General features: G+C 36.5%; 1 protein-coding gene across 7 annotated transcripts in view; it reads right to left on the bottom strand.

Moving 5' to 3' along the window:
• NFIB (nuclear factor I B) overlaps window positions 1-24,479 on the bottom strand; it is a 484,350-nt gene that overhangs the window by 32,291 nt on the left and 427,580 nt on the right. For 3 of the 7 annotated variants that reach the window (XM_068973912.1, XM_068973913.1, XM_068973914.1), the window contains exons 7-8: window positions 9,149-9,283; window positions 5,172-5,356 (exon numbers count right to left, since the gene is read on the bottom strand). In XM_068973912.1, the coding sequence (XP_068830013.1) occupies window positions 5,172-5,356; window positions 9,149-9,283 (320 nt within the window). Of the gene's footprint in view, window positions 1-792; window positions 959-5,171; window positions 5,357-9,148; window positions 9,284-24,479 lie in introns of all 7 variants that reach the window. The other 4 variants (XM_068973907.1, XM_068973909.1, XM_068973908.1 and 1 more) reach the window with 2 other exon arrangements.

Below are 24,479 nucleotides of genomic sequence, written 5' to 3'. Positions count from 1 at the left end.
TTACCAGTCCGTATACATCAACTCCAGTTTTAGAAAGCTGGCAGCTTGGATGATGAAGCCAATTAAAAAGCTTTGCAATAATTTCTTGTGTACTTCTGAGCACTCTGTACAAAGAAGCAAAGGAATCGTTTGGGTTACTGGTATGAGCTACTGCCAATTCACCGGCTAAATCTATGACATTTCAGATGTTCTGGCCATGCTAAAAAGCATAATACCCGATGCACCATGATAGAGTAAATCATCAAAAAAAAAAAATGTTGCAGACAATGAAAGTGCAGGTGGTTGACATGTGCCTAAAACTAAGCTTTGAAATGCTTTCTACTCTGAACATTGTGTGACTGTTTCTCACAATGACATAAGCTACCGTGATATAAACATGCAATTATCTTACAGAGGTACTGATCCAGTCTGCCTTGTGAAGGGGCTTGATTTCTATAGGAACGCTCCAATAACTAACATTTATCACATCTCTCTTTGGGTATATAAAAACCTTGTACACTGTTATGTCATTAGGTGCATTTTCAATGTATACCTTGAACAAGCAGGCACGACTTACTATTTTTGTTATAGCTATTTACTCAAACAAATAAGCTTCTCCCTTGTCAAATACTGAGTGAAATTTGATAAGAGAGAGCATGTGAGAGCCAGGCTACATCATGCCTGCTAGTTCCACATAAATGAGAAATCTCCATCTGGTTGAGTAGCTGGAAAAGGTGCTGGGTTTTCCACCTTGGATCAGATATCCAGAGGTGCCCTCGATGGACATTTCTCATTTCCTACAGAAATACTTACTGGTTGCTGTAGGTGAAGCTGCCTCACCTTCAGTGGATGTAGTGATGGGTTTAGTATCTGTCATGGGCAGAGTCACAGGCCGCACTGCACTGGGATGGGGAGAGGGTGCCAAGACAGGAGTGAAATGGCCAGGCACTTTCCCTACCACTTGACCACTGCTGTTAGGCTACAAAACAAAAACAGAATGCCGGGTGAAACAATCCCAAAGGCAGTCATCCCGTCCAGCAACTCCACTCAGCACACTCGACTGCGGGGGCCCCGCGCGCTGTATGTAACCACCACACAAGCCCCTCAGATCTGAGCTGAGAGGCTCCTCAATGGTTAGGAGTCCTAAGAAGCAGCAGCAGCGTTTAAAAGAAAGTCTTCAGCTACAAGGCACTTGATATAGGTTTAGTCATTTCTACAACACCATGAGAACCAGGGAGAACTGAGCCTTCCATAGAGTAGGACAGAAAACTCAAGTGGAGACTTTGATGCTGAGCCTGAGGCCAAAACAGAAGTCCTTAGTGATTTCCTGGAGGAGGAAATGGCAACCCACTTCAGTATTCTTGGCTGGAAAATTCCACTGACAGAGCAATCTGTCGGGATACAGTCCATGGGGTCTCAAGAGTCAGACATGACTTGGTGGCTACACCACCAAGCTAGTAAGCTAGCTTGGGCTCACCACTGAGCTAGTAAGAATTAGAAGCAGTGTTTCCTTCTTTCCTGCTCTTCCTGTGCTAAAATGAGTCAATTTTGGCTCTCAGAACACAATGTTTACCTGCATAATGATATCATTGAGACAACAAAGACAAGAATTTCTAGACCAAACACACTGAACTTAACGATTATCATCATTTATAATCTAGGCCCATTCTTCAGCACACAAAAATTTTAGCCCTTGCTCACACACAGGTCCACTCATACACACACATCAAGCAATTTTGATTCTAGGGTCTCCACTCAACTTGGGATGGTGTACTTATATAAACAGGTAGAAAGATATTTAAAACCTTTAAAATTTCAGGGTCTATATAATGATATAAAGGGCTGAACTAGGTCTGACCGTACACGTATAAATAAAACATTTCCAATGTAAATTAAAATGTGCTGAAGTGAAGCAGAGGGCAATCAAATACACTCTGATCTTTGAATTCTTACTCTTCCATTGCCAGACCTAGAGAGTTGCATAAAACATTGATTGTTGACATTTGTGTGAGTTAACTGAGAAAATCCCTGGGAAATGATAGAAAAGATATTATTATCTGAGTTTTAACCCCAGTGCAAAAATAGTGTCCATTCTAAAGGCACACTGTTTGAAAGAAATACCGGAATGTATTTTTCTAGACAGAATGCTATTCTTAATTACATTCATGTTGGAATTCTACTCTACATAATGTACATAACAACTTGCTATGAAGGTATTCTCCACAAATATTTAGTCTTCATAATCTGTACCACTTTTAAAGGCAAAGGAAGCAATAAAGCAAAATATTTATCTAAACGCCTGCATATACATTACAAGTCAATGATTCTTTAAAGAAAATGATGAACAGCTGAGACCACCTAACTATCAGAACTTAGAGACATGAACTAAATCTTGGTTGGGTGCCTCAGAGGCCACATGACTTACTCTATAAAGAATGAACTTTTGAATATCCTGACTATTCCTCATGACTAAATTAAGTATTTAACTGAAGTCAGGAAAACTGACCAGATTTTCCCCTCTGTTAAAACCTAGGAAAGAATTATATATTTAGACTAATTTTATTTAAAATATTCCATTAAATAGCATGGCTGTCTCACTCTACCCAGTGCAGCAGCAATGTAATTAATCTCCAAATTGCTGTGGGGATGACAAGGCTTCTGAGTTGCTTAACAAGCAAAATCAGGGCAGCCTTGGAGGATACTGGGAAGGAACAGTCAACAGTCAACTTGACTACAGGTCAACAAGTACTCATTTCCTGCCTGCTCCCCATTTTTAGAGCCAAAAGGGTGAATATCAAGAGTCCTATTTCGAAGTGCAAATGAACTGGTTTTGGGTTGGAGTTAAACATCAAAGCAGGTATAATGTTGCTGCAAAAACAACTCCACCATTTATAATAAAGGCCTACTTTTTTCCTTTCAAACTGAAAAAGTAATTTGTTTCTAGAGCAGGTCATCAACTTCTGGTTATGTGATCATTGCTAAAAACTGCTTTGTATATCTCCCCCAAGAAAGAAGAGTGACCTCATTTTATCGTTGGTGGTTCATTCGATGGTAAAAAGCCTTTCTCTATATTGTCGTCGCCAAAACAGTTCGACAGTACCTACCTGAGAGCACAGAACAGAAAAGTGACAAAAATTGCCAAGAAAACGCTGCCACCGAACATGATATTACTTTTCCTACCCTGCATGCTTCATCTACTGGAACTGAACTGACATAAACCAACAAACAGATGTTTCTTTCATTTAAAAAAAATAATAAAAGTGACAATGGAAGAATTCCCAAGCCAAAGCAGACAACTTTTCTGAAACTCAGGGTCAGAAGAATGAAAGGGTTATTTCTTTTTCAGTTTTCTACTGGTTCAAACAGATGAAGCCACATTATAAAGCTTCTCTTTTAAGGTTGTTAATAGATGAACTTTCATATTGTAGATATGAAAAGAGAGACAACTTATCTGCAGATGAACTGCATTAGGAAAGGATTATACTACTTAGTACATTGCTCCTATTATACAAAATCCTGAGAGGGATTTTTTTTTTTTAATTGAGATGAGAGTAAGATGCTTCTCAGAAGCTGGGTTTTTACCTTGAAAATATGAAGAAAAACTGAGAACAATATAGGCCGATTATCACCTAATATGCCCCCTTAACTTATAAAGAAAGTGAAATATACGTAAAACAAGCAGTGAATAATTAAAGAAATGCAGAACACTAAAGGCCTGATTTTAATTTGCATAATTTTTCCCCTAACAGTGCCTAATTAAGACATCAGTTAAAAAAAAAATCCAATGGAACTCTAAGATTTTCCACACTGAATTAACGTTAAGGACTTTTAATGGATGTCTTAATTAGACTTTGTTATTCATGGAAATTCTACACAAATTAAAATCAGACCTTGTGTGCACTGTTCCCAGCTGAGTCTAGCAAAATGCTCTATGGAACTGAGACTTCTGCATCTATGCTCTGACAGCAAATTTTATTTCTAAATTGATATACCAAGGTCCTGTTTTACTTAATAATAATTATTTAAGCCATTAAAAGTGCTATACCATTTGAACATTTTCTTCTGAAACACAAATCATTTAACTTTAAATTCAAAATTCAAGAATAGTATACTTAGTATTACTAGTCAATGGAGGAACAAGTGCAAGCAATTTAATTTTAACTAACCAAAACAGTGCTGAATATGCTATTAAAAAAAATTCAGAAGGGACCATTTTGCTCCATTTTAACAATTAACACCAAAGGGATTTTTTTTTCAGATCTTTCTTTTTTAAGTCTCAATTAATATGCACATACTATTTGCTGGCATTTTAGTAAATGAAAAGCATTAATGACAGAACACTTATGAAAATCCCTCAGAGCATTAAAAATGGTGGTTGGAAGTAGACAGGAGTCTTGGAAGTAAAATAGCAAAGCCAAATACCAAACCCTAAGATTGAAATTTCATTGCAGACTTTGGATATTATGATGATTGATAGGCCAGGTTTGGTATACTGTCTACTTGATAACAAAAAATCCTCTTGCACCAAATCCCCATGATGTGACCTCTCCATAGAAGAAATCATATATTAAGGAAGTGAAGAAGGCACAGAGCTATGCCATTTATACAAAGAATCCTTAAAGCCACTGCACACTTTTTTTTTTTTTTATGGTAAACAGTCACTTCTGGTAATGTCACTCATTATGAAACACAGTCATGTCTGAGCAAAGAATATTCAAGTAGTCATCAAACACTGAAAATGTTTACATTACCAAAGCTTTTTTTAATACCTAATAGTTGGTCTATAAATACAACTGTAAGGTCTTTTGCCTGTGTTTATTTTAGCTCATACTTCGCTCCTGCCTGAAATGAGCACTTTGTGTCAAACCAGGTATTTCAGAGGTGTGAACTCCAGCTCAGGACATTTTTGTCAATGGACTTTCTGCCTTTATTTTCTCTTTATCCAATGGAAATCCTAAAACATCAAACCAAGAACATCTTCACAAATGTGCCCCTTTGGGGAAACAAACTTCCTACCTGTCATTCAGCCACCTTTCAATAAAAACTTAATGAGTCACTGAGAAACTTTCTGAAGATGGATTTCAAAAGCTTGCTGTTCTGCCAGACACACTGTCTGAGTGAGCTTCATGGCTTGGGGTTAGACCTGTGCCATCGCCCTTAGGCTCTACTCATATGTTCTCTCTCATTTTTACCTGGCTGGTTTGCGGACTGGATGGATCGTAAGAAGGTACATAGTTCTTCAGAGTGTCCTGAGGATTCAGGTGGGGAGGATATCGGATTGTTGGATGAGAGAAGTAGCTCGATGGGGCTGGAGGAAGAATAGCTTGTGTTGGAAACGGCAACGGTGAGGGTGGAGGTGGAGTCCGGGTCGAGATGACTGTAAGAGACAGCAAGGCCAGATTAACTCGTCAGCTATTGTCCTTACAGCTCCAACCTGACCCTGCAGAGTCTCAGGAGACTGAACAACCAACAGCCCCTCATTTTTTTCTGATTTGACCAAACTCTCTTAAAATAAGCTAGTCTTTTATTTGTATTCCCCATGCCTGGACTGCTAAGTACACACAGACATAACGTCCAGTCTAGGAAATGAACGATCTCACTTTCTAGATCCATGAGTGGTTTTTAAAAAAGAAGTTTCTCTTTTACGAGAGTGGAAGTGTTAGTCGCTTAGTCGCGTCTGACTCTTTCAGACCCCACTGACTGTAGCCTGCCAGGCTCCTCTGTCCATGGAATTGTCCAGGCAAGATTCTCTTTTACAGGTTAAACTAACACTTCGTAAAACATTTCTCTAAGCAAAGTTATCTCCCACAAGAACACATTTTTTGATTAAAAAAGAAGTGTGCTTCAATTTTAAATAAATATTTTCCACTATTTAGAAAGGAAGCCAATAATTAGTAAATAATAATGTCCTGAACAGTTACCCAATAATTGTATAAATGCTTATGAATATTTGAATGGAAACCTGAGAACTCTTTTTTTTTAATGAAAAAGTTCCTTTTAAAATCAAAAGAGTTCTATTTTCTTACTATCAGAAATGCAAATTTTCATATAGGCATATTAACTTACCCATAAATCACATATTTTGTGAAGAGAAATAATGTACAAAACATATGTAATGTGGATAATGTTTAATATTACTGTAATTTTTCAACATTAGATCATAATTTATTATTCAATTTTTGAAATATAATTATTAAGTTTAAAAATGGGTAAAGAATGTAATTGCATAATCATTATCTCCTCAATGCTGAATTTGTACTTTATATAAGTACATTTGAAGAGTATCAATCAGTATATGCATAAGTAAAGATTAAAGATTCCATATATCCAAGTTATAGAACATTATATATGATAAATGTTTAGTGTTTTATAACACTATGTAATAATATGAAAAATAAGTTCTTTCCATGACCTATAAATAAAGATCATCTGGAATGACTTACCTAAACTCTGTAATCATATACAAAAAAAGTTACTTTTAAGGATATTGCTTATCTTCCCCAAAGAAAACTTTCAGAAGATACAAGAAATTTTAAAGGTATATCATAGAAGAATCATAAATTCAGTTTTATGGTCACAACTTTGCTCCCTGAACAACTTTGCTCTCAGGGAACAAAGTTTTAGAAAGCACGTGAAATACTCTGAGTTGCTGCTATAGTACAGATTCCTGGGCCTACCACAGACCTACTAGATCAAAGTGTCCCATGTAATCTTTGCACACACTGAAGTATGAGCATCCTCCAAAGGGATGCAATTCAGAGAACAATTATATATTTCCTAAAACAAAACTCTTTTTTGAAATACTACTTTAAGAGACATACACACTTGGAGGTATAACTTAAGAAAATGCAAACATATAAATTAAATTGCTCATCTTCTGACTTAGTGTCAAAGAGCTATTAATTTCAGCTCAATTTAACCATGGTTTTTACTTACATCTGTACCCAAACCCTTGGAAGATATATAAATAGCTCCATTGGGTCTTCTGGGCTTTAAGATCAATTGGTATCAATTGTTTTGGAAGAGATCTCTTTTGATTTGAACTGACACATAGCAAACCAGAGCTCAAAACTCTGGGCTCCCAAGAACTTGTACTCAAATAAGCTCTAGCTGGCCTGATACAAACTAGGTAGAATGCAGAATTTCCATGAAGGTAAAAATGGCTACCTTATTAATAAAAGTCATTTAAAGACAGAAAAGCCAACTACAAAGAAAAAACATTTCCCTTCATTATGAAAGAATCCATTCATACATACATGTACTTATATGTATTCTTTGCCTAGATATTGCAAAGTCTTCCTTATTGCCTTCTTTTCTCCAGTCTTGCTCCTTCCTAATCCTGTAGAGTCTCAAATGAATAATTTTAAAAAAATCATTTAAATCATGGAACTTCTCTGCTAAATCTTTCAATTGCTCCCTATTGCTTCAATAATAAAATTCTAACAACTTCACATGTTTGTATGGTCCTCAAGTGCTTTAAGTGGAGAAGGAAATGGCAACCCACTCCAGTATTCTTGCCTAGAGAATCCTGTGGATGGAGGAGCTTGGTGGGCTGTGTCCATAGGGTCGCACAGAGTTAGACACGACTGAAGCAACTTAGCGTGCATGCATACATTGGAGATGGAAATGGCAATCCACTCCAGTATTCTTGCTGGAGAATCTCAGGGACAGAGGAGCCTGGTGGGCTGCCATCTATGGGGTCGTGCAGAGTCAGACATGACTGGAGCAACTTAAGGGCAGCAGCAAGTGCATTAGGACGCAATCTGGTCCCACTTCCTTGGCCTCATCTTTCCCCTGTGCAGGGCACATTTTGGTATTGTGTATTCCTCAATATACAGCAGTTCCTTGCTGCAATGACCTCCACTTTATTGATACTCGCTGTCTGCTCTGCCTGAAATGTCCATCTCCCTAGCTTGTTCCCTTTCGTTGGGAACCTACCTCTTCTAGGCATCTATCCTCCTCCATGTATTCAATCCTGTTTGTATTCAGTGCCTAGCTGATGTTGTGGTCTCTCTCTCTCCCCACTATACCATTACTTGTTAAGGAGAGGAAATGTTGCTCCGGACAAGGGTACCACAGCTCCTAATGCATTACATACTGAACATACCATACACACGGTAAAAGACAAAGGTGCAGGGCTTGTCTGGATCTTCCAGGGCTTATTATGTAAAAACGTACTGTTGAATTTTTCCCAAATGTTAGAAATATAAATAATCAGATATCATAAGGGGTGATCTGACTTCGAAGTTCATTTTGCCCCACTCAATATTACAAATGTATGAAATAGTTACTGATTTTTTTTCACTTATCTTAGCAGTCCAATAAATAAATGTTAAAAAAATTATATACCAATTTGACTTGTATATTCTTCTCTTAATTTTATAATTGTCTTAATGACAGCATTGAAGGCTATGCATTTTTTAAGTACAGTGACAATACCTATCAATATATATTCATAGACCAAACTTAAGAATTTTATTATCCACAGTTGTTATATCCCTTGAATAAAGGTTTAAAACCTAGATTTATTTTTTGAAGAATAAGGAGATGCCTCACTATATATTTAAAGCAATACGAGTATCACTATAAACATATTATTTTTTATATAAAAAATTTTTCTTCACCTTAAAGTCAGCCTACTCTTCTCTAGGGTTTAAGAGCAATAGGAAGAAAGTATGCAATATTGCTGATGAATTATATCTCATTTTTAATTTTGAAAGAGCATTTGATGTGAATCATTCTTCAAAGTATAAATGTGAAATACTGGATTCTTCTTCCTATTTAAATTATGATATTAAACATAATATCAAGTGTACTAGCCCACAGGAAGGATTTATACATATAAAATAATTGTCAAAATGTCTCTTATTTTTCTGATTAACTTTGCTCCCAAACAAGTAGTTAAAATATTGATTTCTATAGAGACAATAACATCTATGGAAATAGAATCTATACATCAATGCTGCTAGAAATATTTTAGACTCAGCAGTATACTTGAAATTCTATCTTTCTCTTCGTAAAATTTATAGAATTAGGACCAATATGGAAGCTACTGTTAAGATAACTATATATTTGCTTATTTTTTGTGATTATAGTCTTGATCCATCCCCAAGACTTTGGACTCTGCAAACAAGAGGGAGGTTTCTCCTCTATGCTTGAAACTCCTCACCACTGTGTGCAACTCCAGGTATTCCGGGATGGTGGTGCTGGGGGAAAGTGCTCAATCTTGGTGAGGAATCTTGTGGAGATGTAGAGCTGAACAATGGCTTTTCGGGCTTCTTCATAGTAGTCGGAGAAGACATATCTACAGAGAAAGAGAGGAAAGTCCAAGCTTTATGACATCCTCAAGCTACAAGTTTCATACCAACCTAGTAAGAGATCTCATTTGCCAGTGTCTTGTGATTTTTGTATGTCTGGCTCTTTTACAAAATACATTCTGAGTCAAAGACCCAGCTATGTTGGAGTTTTAAAATATCTGTCAGAAACAATCTCCACTGAAGCTTCATTAAAAGTATCATCAGAATTATTTCAACTACTAAATGAATCTTGAACTTAGCATCCCATGGTACTTCGGTTCACATCTAGGTCTTTTCTAACCTCAGCATTTCATTCATAAGTGTATTCAATTCAGGGGTTTGTCTTTTGATTAACTGACTATGTATGGAAGAAAATAGAAGAAAACCTGGTGCAAAAGTGAAAAATAACCTTTGAGTATGCTGGTAAGTATATCAGTAATTTAAATTTTTTTAATGAAAAACTAAATCAACCCTGAATATTCACTGGAAGGACTGATGCTGAAGCTGAAGCTCCAATCCTTTGGCCACCTGATGGGAAGAACCGACTCACTGAGGGTAAGAGGAGAAGGGTGTGACAGAAGATGAGATGGTTAAATGGCATCACTGACTAAACAGACATGAGTTTGAGCGAATTCAGGTAGGTAATGAAGGACAGGGAGCCTGGCGTGCTGCAGTTCAAGAGGTTGCAAAGAGTCGAACATGACTTAGCAGTTGAAGAACAATAATATTTGTTTAGCAAAAAAGACATTCCCCAATTTGCTCATTCTGGAGATATTTAGAGTTCTTCTATTTGCTAGCTAAAGGGAGGATGTTACAAAAAATTAAAAAGCAATGGCTGCTGCAGGGATATTTACTCTTAGTGAAGAGAAAAATGATAAGAAGAAAATGCTTGCCAATATCAAGGAGGAGGAAGTATGCTGACAGCAGAGGTACTGTGGTGTTGGATGCTACTTCTCCAGCCTCACTGTACAGGGACATTGATCACCTCAGCTTCCTCAGGTTAAGGAAGTGATGCCATGTTTAAAACATGGATGGGGGTGACATTTCCAGAAGAGGAAATGTTCAGAAGATGGGAGGCACAAAATCTGTTTAAGTAGTACATGTAGTCTCTACTTCAACAAGTACAAAGATGAGGGAGGAAGTGAACAGCTGGCAGGACCTGCACAATGAGTGGTCACAGACTTTGTGTATGAATGTCTAAAAATTTACTCTAATAAGAAAACAGTACTGATGAGCAAAATAGGATCACATTTGCTGTGTAGAGCAATCTCCCTAAAAACTACAGGGAAGATGAATTAGTTGAAATAAAGACAGCCATCCTGGGTATTACTTGAGAAGATTAATTACTATAGTCATCCCATAGATATTTACTGAAGGTCTAATATAGGCTAACACTGTGCTAGTTGCTGGGGACATGATGTGACCTAGATTTGGCTTCAGCCTCTGTACAACTGGATACCTAGAGAGGGAATATAGACAAGTTAAGAAGGAATCATAAAACAATGTAAAAGGTGCTGTGACAGAAGTATTCACGGCTTGCTTCATTCATTCATCCCACAAATATTTTATACTGCCAAAATATTGAGACTTGGAAGAACAGTACAGACAGAGCTAATGTAATAATAGATACTTCAACAGAACTGACCCAATTCAATGAATAACTAGTGTAGAAGGTCATTGTCTTGGGTGACTGTGAGGTTGCACCATGCAGCTAGTTCGAATGGGGGATTCAGGAGGAAACGCCGGTTGGCAAGGATGTGTACCCTTTTTCTCAACATCTTAAGTAATGTTGATTTTTATAGAGTTTATAAATATAGAGTAAAATATTCCAAAAATCATATGAGCTAATAAGTTTAGATTTCCATTATCAAAAACTTTAAATATACACCAGGTAGACAGAAGAGTAATTCTTCTCTGGCACTCATCACCCAGCTTCTTCGACAATTGAATTATTTCATCTTTATCCCATCTATACTTGCCCTCCTGTATTACTTTGAATCAAATCTCAGGCATCATATAATTCCACCTATAAATATTTCAGTTTGTATCTCTAAAAAAAGAGAAAATTTTATTTCAAAAAACCCCGACTTTATCACACATAAAATATATTTACAAGTTGCATTTTTAATTAGTAACTTTTTGACATGAGAAAAAAATTCATGGTGCTATTGACACAAGAAACTAGTTATCATTGTTTTACCATTTAAAAAATTACCTAAATTCTGGGAAAAGCATCTGATAAAATTAAATATATGCTTTCAGTTCACTGGCATGTAAAGAATAGATATGCTACTGTAACCATAGCAGACATCACAGTCTATGAAAAAATGACAGGAGTATTTGTAGCCTTAAGCTACAATTTGTGACTAACTGGTTGTCACCAACCTATGAGAACTTTGATGAGTCAGTGTACCATTTCCTTACACTCTCTCTCAAAAAGGAAAAACACATTTCACTAAAGAAATCACAAAATTAATAGTGTTACCAAAAAGGGAGAAATTTTAAAACTATTTAAAAAATAGACAAAGGAAGTTCATTTCAGCTAAATTACCTTGAAAAATGCCAAAAATATTAGTTGATTTCACTTAAGAGCTATGTGATTTTGAAAGGCAACACCACAAATATATGTTCTGGCCTGCTGTAAGTTAATCACAAATATACAGATTATTAGAGGTAGAAAGAACTGCTTTTTCCATCCCTCACTTGATGGGTGATGTAATAAGTTTCCATTCCAAATTTTTAATTTAAAATTAGCTCTTAGAAAAAGAAACATAAGTTTCTATTGACAGTTTACATTGTACTTCAATATATATTTTGAATAAAATTAACCTGAGTAAATGAGTTTCTAAAGACTCCATACTACAAGCAATAAACCATATACTGTACATCATTTAAAAGCAGTTAAATATGACCATAGTTTGGGAAGCAAAATATGAATGTCATTCTGGTTATGTCATTTCTGGAGAAGATCAACCAAGGCTATTGCAACTACCATAACTATTTCAGGATTTTCATTAAACCCATGTGAATTTATGTGAGCTTCTTTTCATAAAGGGCCCATAAATCAGAGCTGTTTGTACAGATAAGTTCAACAATATAGGTGATTATGTAATTTTTGAGAAATGAAGCCTTTGCAATTTCTTAGTCAAAATGATACACTTGCTTTACTGGGTAATTATTATAGATCTGTTTATTTTTCTAGTTTTCTTTAGGCATATACTGAATAATGATACCTTCATGATCAAAACACACAGAGGAACTATAGACGCCAGCACTACAGAAATAATAAAATTCACTCGTCAAATTGTAAAAGGGACCACAAACTGCCATATTTTCTAAACAACAAAATTACCTTAAGCAAAAATAAGAATGTGAAGGCCCACTGTCTCTACTGAAACAATTTTTTTATTTTAGAAACAGATAAAGACTGGTAGTATTAGAAAATAGACTTAACTGCCTTTGTTTTGCCACTATGAAATCAACTGGGCTCATTAATCATCTCACATGCTAGCAAAGTATTGCTCAAAATTCTCCAAGCCAGGCTTCAGCAATATGTGAACCGTGAACTTCCAGATGTTCAAGCTGGTTTTAGAAAAGGCAGAGGAACCAGAGATCAAATTGCCAACATCCGCTGGATCATCAAAAAAGCAAGAGAGTTCCAGAAAAACATCTATTTCTGCTTTATTGACTATGCCAAAGCCTTTGACTGCATGGATCACAATAAACTGTGGAAAATTCTGAAAGAGATGGGAATACCAGACCACCTGACCTGCCTCTTGAGAAATCTGTATGCAGGTCAGGATGCAACAGTTAGAACTGGACATGGAACAACAGACTGGTTCCAAATAGGAAAAGGAGTACATCAAGGCTGTATATTGTCACCCTGCTTATTTAACTTCTATGCAGAGTACATCATGAGAACTGCTGGACTGGAAGAAACACAAGCTGGAATCAAGATTGCCGGGAGAAATATCAGTAACCTCAGATATGCAGATGACACCAGCCTTATGGCAGAAAGTGAAGAGGAACTAAAAAGCCTCTTAATGAAAGTGAAAGAGGAAAGTGAAAAAGTTGGCTTAAAGCTCAACATTCAGAAAACGAAGATCATGGCATCCAGTCCCATCACTTCATGGGAAATAGGTGGGGAAACAGTAGAACAGTGTCAGACTTTATTTTGGGGGGGCTCCAAAATCACTGCAGATGGTGACTGCAGCCATGAAATTAAAAGATGCTTACCCCTTGGAAGGAAAGTTATGACCAACCTAGATAGCATATTGAAAAGCAGAGACATTACTTTGCCAACAAAGGTCCATCTAGTCAAGGCTATAGTTTTTCCAGTGGTCAAGTATGGATATAAGAATTGGACTGTGAAGAAAGCTGAGCACCGAAGAATTGATGCTTTTGAACTGTGGTGTTGGAGAAGACTCTTGAGAGTCCCTTGGACCGCAAGGAGATCCAACCTGTCCATCCTAAAGGAGACCAGTCCTGGGTGTTCATTGGAAGGACTGATGCTAAAACTGAAACTCCAATACTTTGGCCACCTCATGCGAAGAGTTGACTTATTGGAAAAGACTCTGATGCTGGGAGGGACTGGGGGCAGGAGGAGCAGGGGACGACTCACCGACTCGATGGACATGAGTTTGGATGAACTCCGGGAGTTGGTGATGGACAGGGAGGCCTGGTGTGCTGCAATTCATGGGGTTGCAGAGTCAGACACGACTGAGCAACTTAACTGAACTGAACTGAGTCAATAAAAATATATTGGTGTACAGGATGTAGAATGCACTATACTTAAGGTGACAAAAATGGGGCCCCCTCCACTTTCACAAAGGAGAAAAAAACCTCTCTGGCCTGAAGAGAGAATAAAAATAAAGGTCAATTATCTGGAAGAAGTAAAGATAGAGTCACTAGCTATTACATTTTAAGCATGAATCAAACTCAGATTATTTTAATTTTATTTTAATGTCTGCAGTCCAACAGACTTCATGCCAAACTGAAAAATGATATCATTTCTATGTTTAGTGCTCTCATATTCTACAGAAAAAAAAAAAAAAGATTGAGGAATAGATACATAGGAAAGATGGTCCTTTCTGTGGAGAAAAACAAATGTCAAGTTTTTCACAATCTAATGTCCCTCAAGCAGGAAGAATCATACATAAAAAGATTATGTTGAAAATAAGCTGAATAATAATAAAACTTAATAATATATAAATATGTAATAAGTTGAATAATAATACATACATATTAATGCATACATTAAATAATACATGAAAATAAGAAGTTGAAGAGAGAGCAAGATGATGAAAAAGGTTTTTCTGGTTTTTCTTCTGATGAGAAGGAGGCCGGAGCTGCTGGTGGCAGATGCAAGGGAAGCAAAGGACTATGAAGGCTTGAAAGCAGACAAAGAAATTTAAATGTGACCTGGAAAGCAGCAATATACAAATAAATTGATTTCAGACGCAAAAACTTTCCAAAACTCTATTTTTTTCTCTTCTACAACATGGCCCATTTGATTTGAATTGGGTTAAACAAGAATTTCCTTTCTATACTCCTTTTTTAAATATTCCTCATTGTGGTTCAGCATAAAAAGAATAGCTGGAATCATCTTCTTCAAATGGTATCTTCTTCATTTTAAGATCTAGCATGGTACCACATTTTTACATAAATATTTCCTTATCATTCTATTAAACTTTAGCTAGTCTAATTTGTTTATGGTGTCTTGGGAATGAAAAAGGCCACGGGGGATGTATTTCTAACTCAGCGCCTTTCCTAGCATGTGATGGTTCCTCAGGCTAGAAAATTAGGTCGTTCTGTCTTCTTATTCCATTTACAGAACAATATTTTATCCACTGAACCAAACTGACTTATTTTCTTTTTAAGTAATCCCTCCTAAAAAACTTTGGAGGTCTAGACTTCCTTAATGATCTTTTGATTGTTTCTTAAATGCACTGGTCATAGCAAACACCCTCTTCCAACAACACAAGAGAAGACTCTACACATGGACATCACCAGATGGTCAACACCGAAATCAGGTTGATTATATTCTATGCAGCCAAAACTGGAGAAGCTCTATACAGTCAACAAAAACAAGACCAGGAGCTGACTGTGGCTCAGATCATGAACTCCTTATTGCCAAATTCAGACTTAAATTGAAGAAAGTAGGGAAAAGCGCTAGACCATTCAGGTATGACCTAAATCAAATCCCTTATGATTATACAGTGGAAGAGAGAAATAGATTTAAGGGCCTAGATCTGATAGATAGAGTGCCTGATGAACTATGGAATGAGGTTTGTGACAATTGTACAGGAGACAGGGATCAAGACCATCCCCATGGAAAAGAAATGCAAGAAAGCAAAATGGCTGTCTGGGGAGGCCTTACAAATAGCTGTGAAAAGAAGAGAGGTGAAAATCAAAGGAGAAAAGGAAAGGTATAAGCATCTGAATGCAGATTTCCAAAGAATAGCAAGAATAGACAAGAAAGCCTTCTTCAGCAATCAATGCAAAGAAACAGAGGAAAACAACAGAATGGGAAAGACTAGAGATCTCTTCAAGAAAATCAGAGATACCAAGGGAACATTTCATGCAAAGATGGGCTCGATAAAGGACACAAATGGTATGGAACTAACAGAAGCAGAAGATATTAAGAAGAGGTGGCAAGAATACACAGAAGAACTGTACAAAAAAGATCTTCACGATCCAGATAATCATGATGATGTGATCACTAATCTACAGCCAGACGTCTTGGAAAGTGAAGTCAAGTGGGCCTTAGAAAGCATCACTACGAACAGGGCTCATGGAGGTGATGGAATTCCATTTGAGCTATTTCAAATCCTGAAAGATGATGCTGTGAAAGTGCTGCACTCAATATGCCAGCAAATTTGGAAAACTCAGCAGTGGCCACAGGACCGGAAAAGGTCAGTTTTCATTCCAATTCCAAAGAAAGGCAATACCAAAGAATGCTCAAACTACTGCACAATTGTACTCATCTCACATGCTAGTTAAGAAATGTTCAAAATTCTCTAAGCCAGGCTTCAGCAATACGTGAACCGTGAACTTCCTGATGTTCAAGCTGGTTTTAGAAAAGGCAGAGGAACCAGAGATCAAATTGCCAACATCCGCTGGATCATCAAAAAAGCAAGAGAGTTCCAGAAAAACATCTATTTCTGCTTTATTGACTATGCCAAAGACTTTGACTGCATGGATCACAATAAACTGTGGAAAATTCTGAAAGAGATGGGAATACCAGACCACCTGGCCTGCCTCTTGAGAAACCTGTATGCAGGCCAGGAAGCAACAGTTAGAACTGGACATGGAACAACAGACTGGTTCCAAATAGGAAAACTTCTATGCAGAGTACATCATGAGAACTGCTGGACTGGAAGAAACACAAGCTGGAATCAAGATTGCCGGGAGAAATATCAATAACCTCAGATATGCAGATGACACCACCCTTATGGCAGAAAGTGAAGAGGAACTAAAAAGCCTCTTGATGAAAGTGAAAGAGGAGAGTGAAAAAATTGACTTAAAGCTCAACATTCAGGAAACGAAGATCATGGCATCTGGTCCCATCACTTCATGGGAAATAGATGGGGAAAGAGTGGAAACAGTGTCAGACTTTATTTTTCTGGGCTCCAAAATCACTGCAGATGGTGACTGCAGCCATGAAATTAAAAGACACTTACTCCTTGGAAGGAAAGTTATGACCAACCTAGATAGCATATTCAAAAGCACAGACATTACTTTGCCGACTAAGGTCCATCTAGTCAAGGCTATGGTTTTTCCTGTGGTCACGTATGGATGTGAGAGTTGGACTATGAAGAAGGCTGAGCACCAAAGAATTGATGCTTTTGAACTGTGGTGTTGGAGAAGACTCTTGAGAGTCCCTTGGACTGCAAGGAGATCCAATCAGTCCATTCTGAAGGAGATCAACCCTGGGATTTCTTTGGAAGGAACGATGCTAAAGCTGAAACTCCAGTACTTTGGCCACCTCATGCAAAGAGTTGACTCATTGGAAAAGACTCTGATGCTGGGAGGGATTGGGGGCAGGAGGAGAAGGGGACGACCGAGGATGAGATGGCTGGATGGCATCACGGACTCGATGGACATGAGTATGGGTGAACTCCGGGAGATGGTGATGAATAGGGAGGCTGGGCGTGCTGCGATTCATGGGGTCGCAAAGAGTTGGACACGACTGAGCGACTGAATTGAACTATATTACTTCATCATTATTTCATTATTATTTTGTTGTTATTATATTATGATTTTGTACTTGTTACATCCATAACATGAATCTGTATGCATCTGTGTGTGTATATATATACATACACGCACACATGTACATTTTGTAAAAAGTTGACTAATGTCTTACTACGTATAGAAGATGATTTTATCAAGGGCACAAAAAACGTGGAGGATAGAAGATCATGCTACTCACAAAAAGAATTTTTTAAATCTAGAATTAAAAGAAGGAAGAAGAGGTAGAGCAGACATTGCGTCTAGGCAGTTTATTTTAGAATCTCTTGCACATGAAAGAAGCTATCTGGTCGAGTGATAACCAGTAGTGTAGGATGAGTGAAATAAACACAGTCAGTCTTAAAATGTATCATGAGGGGACAGACACCGCCAGATGAGAAAGAACTGAATGTAAAATGAACAGAAAGAACCAAATAAGTCAATGAGCTTCTAAGAAGTGTAAGAAAAGAGCAAGATGTTAAACAAGACCACTTGTTTCTTGTGCTGATGACACAGCTCAGCACAGAAGACAGACATCAACTATAAAAATCTATTAAACAATTGCAAGTGTGATAATATTGGGTCATAGAAAGGATTCTTCTAAATGGCAAAAAGCTAGGAGTCTGTTGCTTTTTAAAGGAGGTTCACATTGATGGTGTTCATCTTCAGTGTCCACACCCATGGTTACATTTATAATTGGACAATTAGCTATGGCTTTAGAAACCAATTGTGTAGTTAAATACATAATAAAAGGCTGCCATGTAAGGAAAGGTTCACGGAGAATACTTCTCTAAGTTGGTTCATTTAGACTTAAGCATACCTTTAAATAAATATTTTGCAAAAGCATGTTATCACATAAATTTTACTAGCCATACTATAATATTGTTGGCACTCTGACATACATACATCCTAAACCCTGATGTGTCATTCATTTCACAGTATCACTTCAAAGAGATAAAGGTATAAGCAAATAAAGCAGCTAGATCAACTCATTTCCCAACAAGGTAATTTCATCTACAAAGGAAGAGCGTTGCTGTGAAACACAGCGTATGTACTTGACTCGTCGGCAGCTTGCACAAATGGCGCCCCAGATGTATATCTGTTCAAGTCAGCCCAAGGCAACAATTTTGATCAATTCTAATGTGATAAAATGCTGCAGGGAGAGTGTGCAGAAACGTGTTTACGTCAGCCCTTAATTAAACTGTTGTTCACTTCCAAAGAACCTTAGGAAACACTAATGAGACATGAGTTTTGGCAATTTCTTCATCAAAGCAAAGACCCCTTCCTCAGTCTGTAGCAGCCTGTCATCCAAGTCGCTCCCGGGATAAATGTCACATGGCACTCCAATCAGTTAGCCACCTGTTAGCAGAACTTCACTGAAGTCAACTAGTGATCTAGGGCAAGCTCAAAAAGCCACCTTAACACGTGCCCATCTGGGACACCTGCTCCTTCACATACAGGAGAGCAATATGTTATCTTTTCCCATATGCTTCAGTAGATGAATGTTACAAATCCAATTTTTATCACCTACAAGAAACCGTATCATTTTCTTTTTTAAAAAAAAAATCCTATTCTTCTTCTCTGTATGACACGGTTTACAGGTTTACAACTATTTGAAGTCAATTGTGTAAGATCACACACAAATTCTTAAGTGCCTATGAAGCTGTTCTTTTCAAGCATAGCATAACACTAAATTAAAATATATTAACTGTGCCATTCCTATGATTTAGAAAAACCTATTTCATTTAATTAACAAAGAAGCAAATTGCCTCAAAATCTTTTAAAATTCCAGTCCTTTTACATCTTAGTAAGTTGTCTTTCTCATTTATCTGCTACACTTGTAAACAAGTCTAAAAGAATCCTCTAGATACAAATCACCTTTTGCTAACATCTGTTATTTTCCAATATTTAATATTAAGGTATATTTTATTACTAGGTGCTTAAATAGCTATAATCATTGTTAAAAATGTCTGTATTTTACACATCATCAAGTTTCTGAGCAGATGTTACAGTATTCCTTTTTTTTCCTTTTGCAAAGGAAAGCTCAAGGTGCAATGAAACTTTGGCCCTTTGGAATAAGCATGACACAGATCAAAGAAGAAAAGTACATTTGTGGGAAAACTGAGCTTAGGGAGTCCAGCGACTGGGATTTGATAAAATTGTATTATACTGACAAGTCTTCCTAACTTAATACCTCTCATAGTTTCCCAGGTTCCTTTATTTATTTATTTTTTTTACAGGTTTTACACTTTTTAGAGTTTTAAGAAGCTTTAAAAATTTACACAAACTCTGGATATAGAAAATCTCTTCAGAGATCGAACTCTTTGTTGGATGAAGGCAAAGGTGGTCAACACGTTCAACACTGAGAGTCTGTCAAACAACACAAGATGGAGTGAAATATGAATGTGAGCTAAACTGGGGAATTCCTGCTTTCCATTAAAATGGTGAGGTGAAAGCTGGGTGACAACATGAAAAAGAAATGACCCATCTGTATAAAATAATAACGCTATTTATAATACATGAGATAATAAATGAGAGGCCACTAAATCTGGTGTGTGGGACGAGTTCAGGAGCTGGAAATCTGATACTTTTACTTCAGGCCATAAATCTAGAGTCAGTCCCAAGACAAGGAAACAGCCTGGGCCCTGTGCCCAGAGGACAGGGAGAACGTAGGAAAGATGACTCTGCCAACTAAGCTCTAAAAGAGACCAAGGTTTCTCTTTCTCCGTTTCTGCCTGGGGGTAAATCATGGGGAAGAGAGGAAAGTTTAGAGGAGAGGTTACTTATAACTGAAAAAACGTTATGTAAAACACTGAAGTTACCAAGCCCAGAGCTCTGATGTATTTATTTCTATTATTTCCCTAGGGGGAACCACACTGACCCTTACTTTCCTATTTTCCCTGTAGATAATGTAAAGATGTGGGGAAGTACCCAGAGGGGGCATGCCTGCAGGACAAGAAAGGAGAGAGAATACTTAGGTGTCTTTACTTGAAAGTTGTGTACATTCCACTAGGTGCCCTCTACATTTCCCTGTTTCCCCCACAAAGAAATGGGATGGGGGCTCTCCTGGGTCCCAGGAAGAAAAGATGTAATTGGATGCCCAATGGCTTAAATGAAAGATAAATGAGAAAAAAAGAGGTGCATGAGTAGACTCATAAGGCATTGATTCACTGTTCTTTAAATACATGTCAGAGGACATGCTTCAAAATTGCTCATAGAGCCCTGTGCTCTGTCTAAATAGTATGGGTAGGACAGTGGAATTAAACAAACCACTCAGGCACTGCTAGTGAGAATGTAAGTTGATAAGATCTTTCCAGACTCTGTGCCAGTATTTATCAAAAGCCTTAGAAATGGACATAATATTTAACTCAGGAATTCTACAGTAAGAGTACAATTCATTGAGCATCTATCTATTATATTTGGTGACTTAATGCCAGGCAGTGTACTAGGTACAGGGCCACAGAAGAGAGCTAGACAGGAACAAAATGATGAAACTTAAGTACAAAGATTTGTATGCAATGATTTTTACTGTATCTTTATTAATTATATAAAAATTTGGAAACTATCTAAATATTCATGGCAAAGTAGACCTTTAAAACTGTATAGTATAGCCAAAGGGTAACATACACTGTGGTCATTATGAAGTGGAAATTGAATGACATGGCGTGAGCACATGCTCAGTTGCTTCAGTCATGTTTGACTTTTTGTGGAGCCCTCCAGGCTCCTCAGTCCATGGCATTCTCCAGGAGAGAATACTGGAGTGGCTTGCCATGCCCTCCTCCAGGGGATCTTCCCAACCCAGACTGAACCAAGGTCTCCTGAGTCTCCTGCACTGGAACTGGATTCTCTACTGCTGAGCCACTGGGGAAGCCTGAATGACATGGTAACATGCTATTATATTATAAATAAAAGACAAAAAAAAAAAAGAAAACAATTTACAAAACAGCATATATAAGCCCAATTTAGTGCAAAAAAATTACTTGAAATAAAATATATAGGATATCCATAAAAATATTTATATACAAAATAGACTGGCATATGTCCAAATATTAACATGAGTTATCTATACATGATAGAATTATAGGTAATTTTTATTTTCTTGTTTATAATTGACAGTTTGGTTTTCAAATCTCCCACAAATAATTTTTCCTTTTATAATAAAACATGGTAAAATACATATTTGGAGAAAAATACTGTCTGTAGCTCCATAGAATATTTTAAATAGTTCTCATGGGTGAACAATATCAGATATTGATAGTGTGTCAAACACTACACTTTAAGAAGGAAATGCCTCATTGGTCTTAGGTATTAGATGCTGCAAAAATACAAAATCAAATGCTTCAATATAACATTTGCAATCTAGTTGACTAAAGGCAAACTAATGAATTTGAGAATGCAAGTGAAAAGAAATATCTGAATATCTCTTTCTAAGGACTCTTCTAAATGTAAAATTTTGTGATTCTGTGGCAAATATGAAAAAGTCCTTCCCACAAATCCAAGTTAACAAAAGCTCTGAATGTTATGACAAAACCTAGGGACTTAATCTCCCTACAGTAGTTTGATGATGATGCCAGATGATTCAAAAAACAATTAACTGCCATGTTAAGTATCTCCATATATATATATACACATATATATGTATATATATATATTTGCCATACTCTAAAATAACTTTGGAAAATCAGCAAGCTACATTAAGAGGAGATAAGATATATATCATCTTCAATTAGATTTGTCAATCTTTTCTTTTTTAAAGAAATATGTTCTTTTTCAAAGGAGAAAACAGAAAATATGGTAGTCTTCATGTTAAATATATGAAAATTCTTACTTTATAATATTTGAGTTATATAAACTTAACTACACTTGAGTATAATACTGTATCCTTGAGCAGTCTGAAAACTTTTGTGATAATTTAAGTCTCTCTATATAGTATATTCCAACCCAAGCCTGTAAGCAGCATGTTTCTACAAGTCTCTGTTTATCACAACTCTAGTAAAAAAAAACGTCTCCAAGCTTCACCCACATCCAATGCCAAGTTAAAGCTCAAACCCCTTTGAAGCTCACAAACACCTTTCTGATACATAAAGAAAGAGTCTTGAATAATAAGGAACAATGCTAAAAGAGTGAATACTGAGTAAGTGAAAACTTCATTTTTAAAAGCACTTCAAAATACTTTTGTCCATTAAGCAATTTCATTTTAACAGACAGACAAGGATAAAGTGTCTTGAGTAATGCCAGAAAATCTAATTTTCAAGGAGGAAAAACACCAAACAATTACGGAAGATTTGGAGTATATTTTAGATGCTTATTAAATATTGGCATAGGTAAATAGCTGTTATTCACCATGCCTCTGGGGAGAACTGCTTGGCTATAGAGGCTTATTAGTGTTAAGCATCTGAGGGCCATGGACTATAAAATAAAATCAATACCGTAACCTTAACTGTAAAAGTCAGAGAGATACTGGAAGAGTTCTAATTTAACAAGATTACAGATGACTTTTTAGAGAACATTTGGGGAAAAGCCATGCATTTAGAAACATTTACGCTGTAAGACATCTCAAGGTTTAGGTTGTTACTAATGGTGTTATTATACACACTGGTAATTGTTAGGGTTGATTTTACTGATGTGTTACTCTAGTGGATTTACAGGAAAGTCCTAGAAATGATTTGGAACTTATTTCAAATAAAATCATTAACCTGAGGTAGTAAACTAATTGCTTAGGAACAATTATGATTTGATGTGGTTTACTATAGAAGACAAAAAAAATCATGAAAATTATAAAGTCGTCACTTTGGCAGTTCAATGTAAATACGATTACTCTGCAAAATATTCCATTTCTCTTCAGGGAAAAGTAGTCAAAACTGTTATAAATTGTAGTGTTTAAGTTCAATCTAAATCTATATTTTTCCTTTAACAAATGTAAATGAAGAAAAAAAGAACATCCTGTCAATGAAATTACTATGATGGCAAATTTATTATCCTAATGGTTTTAGAAAGCACGTGAAATTGATCAGAAACAAAACCTCTATTTAGTAATGGACCAATTACATTTGTGAGATAATGTCAATGAAACAGAATATTGTCACAGGATAATGGTCTCCTATTGCTACATCCCTAGTCATTTAGAGAAAATAAATGTTGCCGTCTGGCTGAGTCATTTATTTTCAAAGTAGGAGACACTGATCCCATAACAAGGTTCTGTTATAATAGCTCAGTCTCTCTCAATCATCTGTTGTACCAGAATGGTGCAGGACAAGGCATGTATCTGTAAGAACTGCACATTCCTCAGGTATAAGGCAAAACATATGATGCCTCCAAGCACCTACAGAGCCAATTATCATGTTATTCAATGAGAGTATTTAAAACAAACATCTAAAAACTAATTTAGGAAATTGAAAACCTTCAGAATTTTAAAAAAGATTCAGGTTAATGAAAGCTTAAAGACTCAAGTATTAAAGATCTATAAAATCTCTGACTTCAATTAATTTAAAATCCAGAACATTAGAACACAGTGTTACCTTAGTATCCAACTTTGCCATCACACAGATGAAAAAACTCAGTTTACTGACATTCAGTGATTTGTCTAAGGCTATACCACTATTTACAATTTCCTGGTCAATTAAATGTAATTCTTAAATTTTGACACACCTAGCTCATTTCAAACTGAATGCCTATCACACACCTCTACTAAAGCCATTCTAGACTTTTGGATTATTTATTAACAATATCTTATTATCAGAAGGAAAAGAGATGCTGAGCTCAGCCCAAGGACTGTATTCATGAATCCCTGAAGTTTATTCTTCTGTCATCATGTGTGTTTGTAATGAAATTTCATTTGTGTAAGGAAAAGAAAAACTGTCATATAGGTTTGGTAACCAGTTTGCAAAACCATGAACAGAGCATGACTGACTTCTTTGGAAGGCAGCATATATAGTAATAATGAGTATGGATTCAGTAACTAAAGAGACAAGG

Source organism: Capricornis sumatraensis, chromosome 6 (genome assembly GCF_032405125.1).
Source record: "Capricornis sumatraensis isolate serow.1 chromosome 6, serow.2, whole genome shotgun sequence".
Lineage (NCBI taxonomy): Eukaryota > Metazoa > Chordata > Mammalia > Artiodactyla > Bovidae > Capricornis > Capricornis sumatraensis.
The sequence above is the reverse complement of the archived record's forward strand: the minus strand, read 5'-3'. Positions and strand labels throughout refer to the sequence as shown.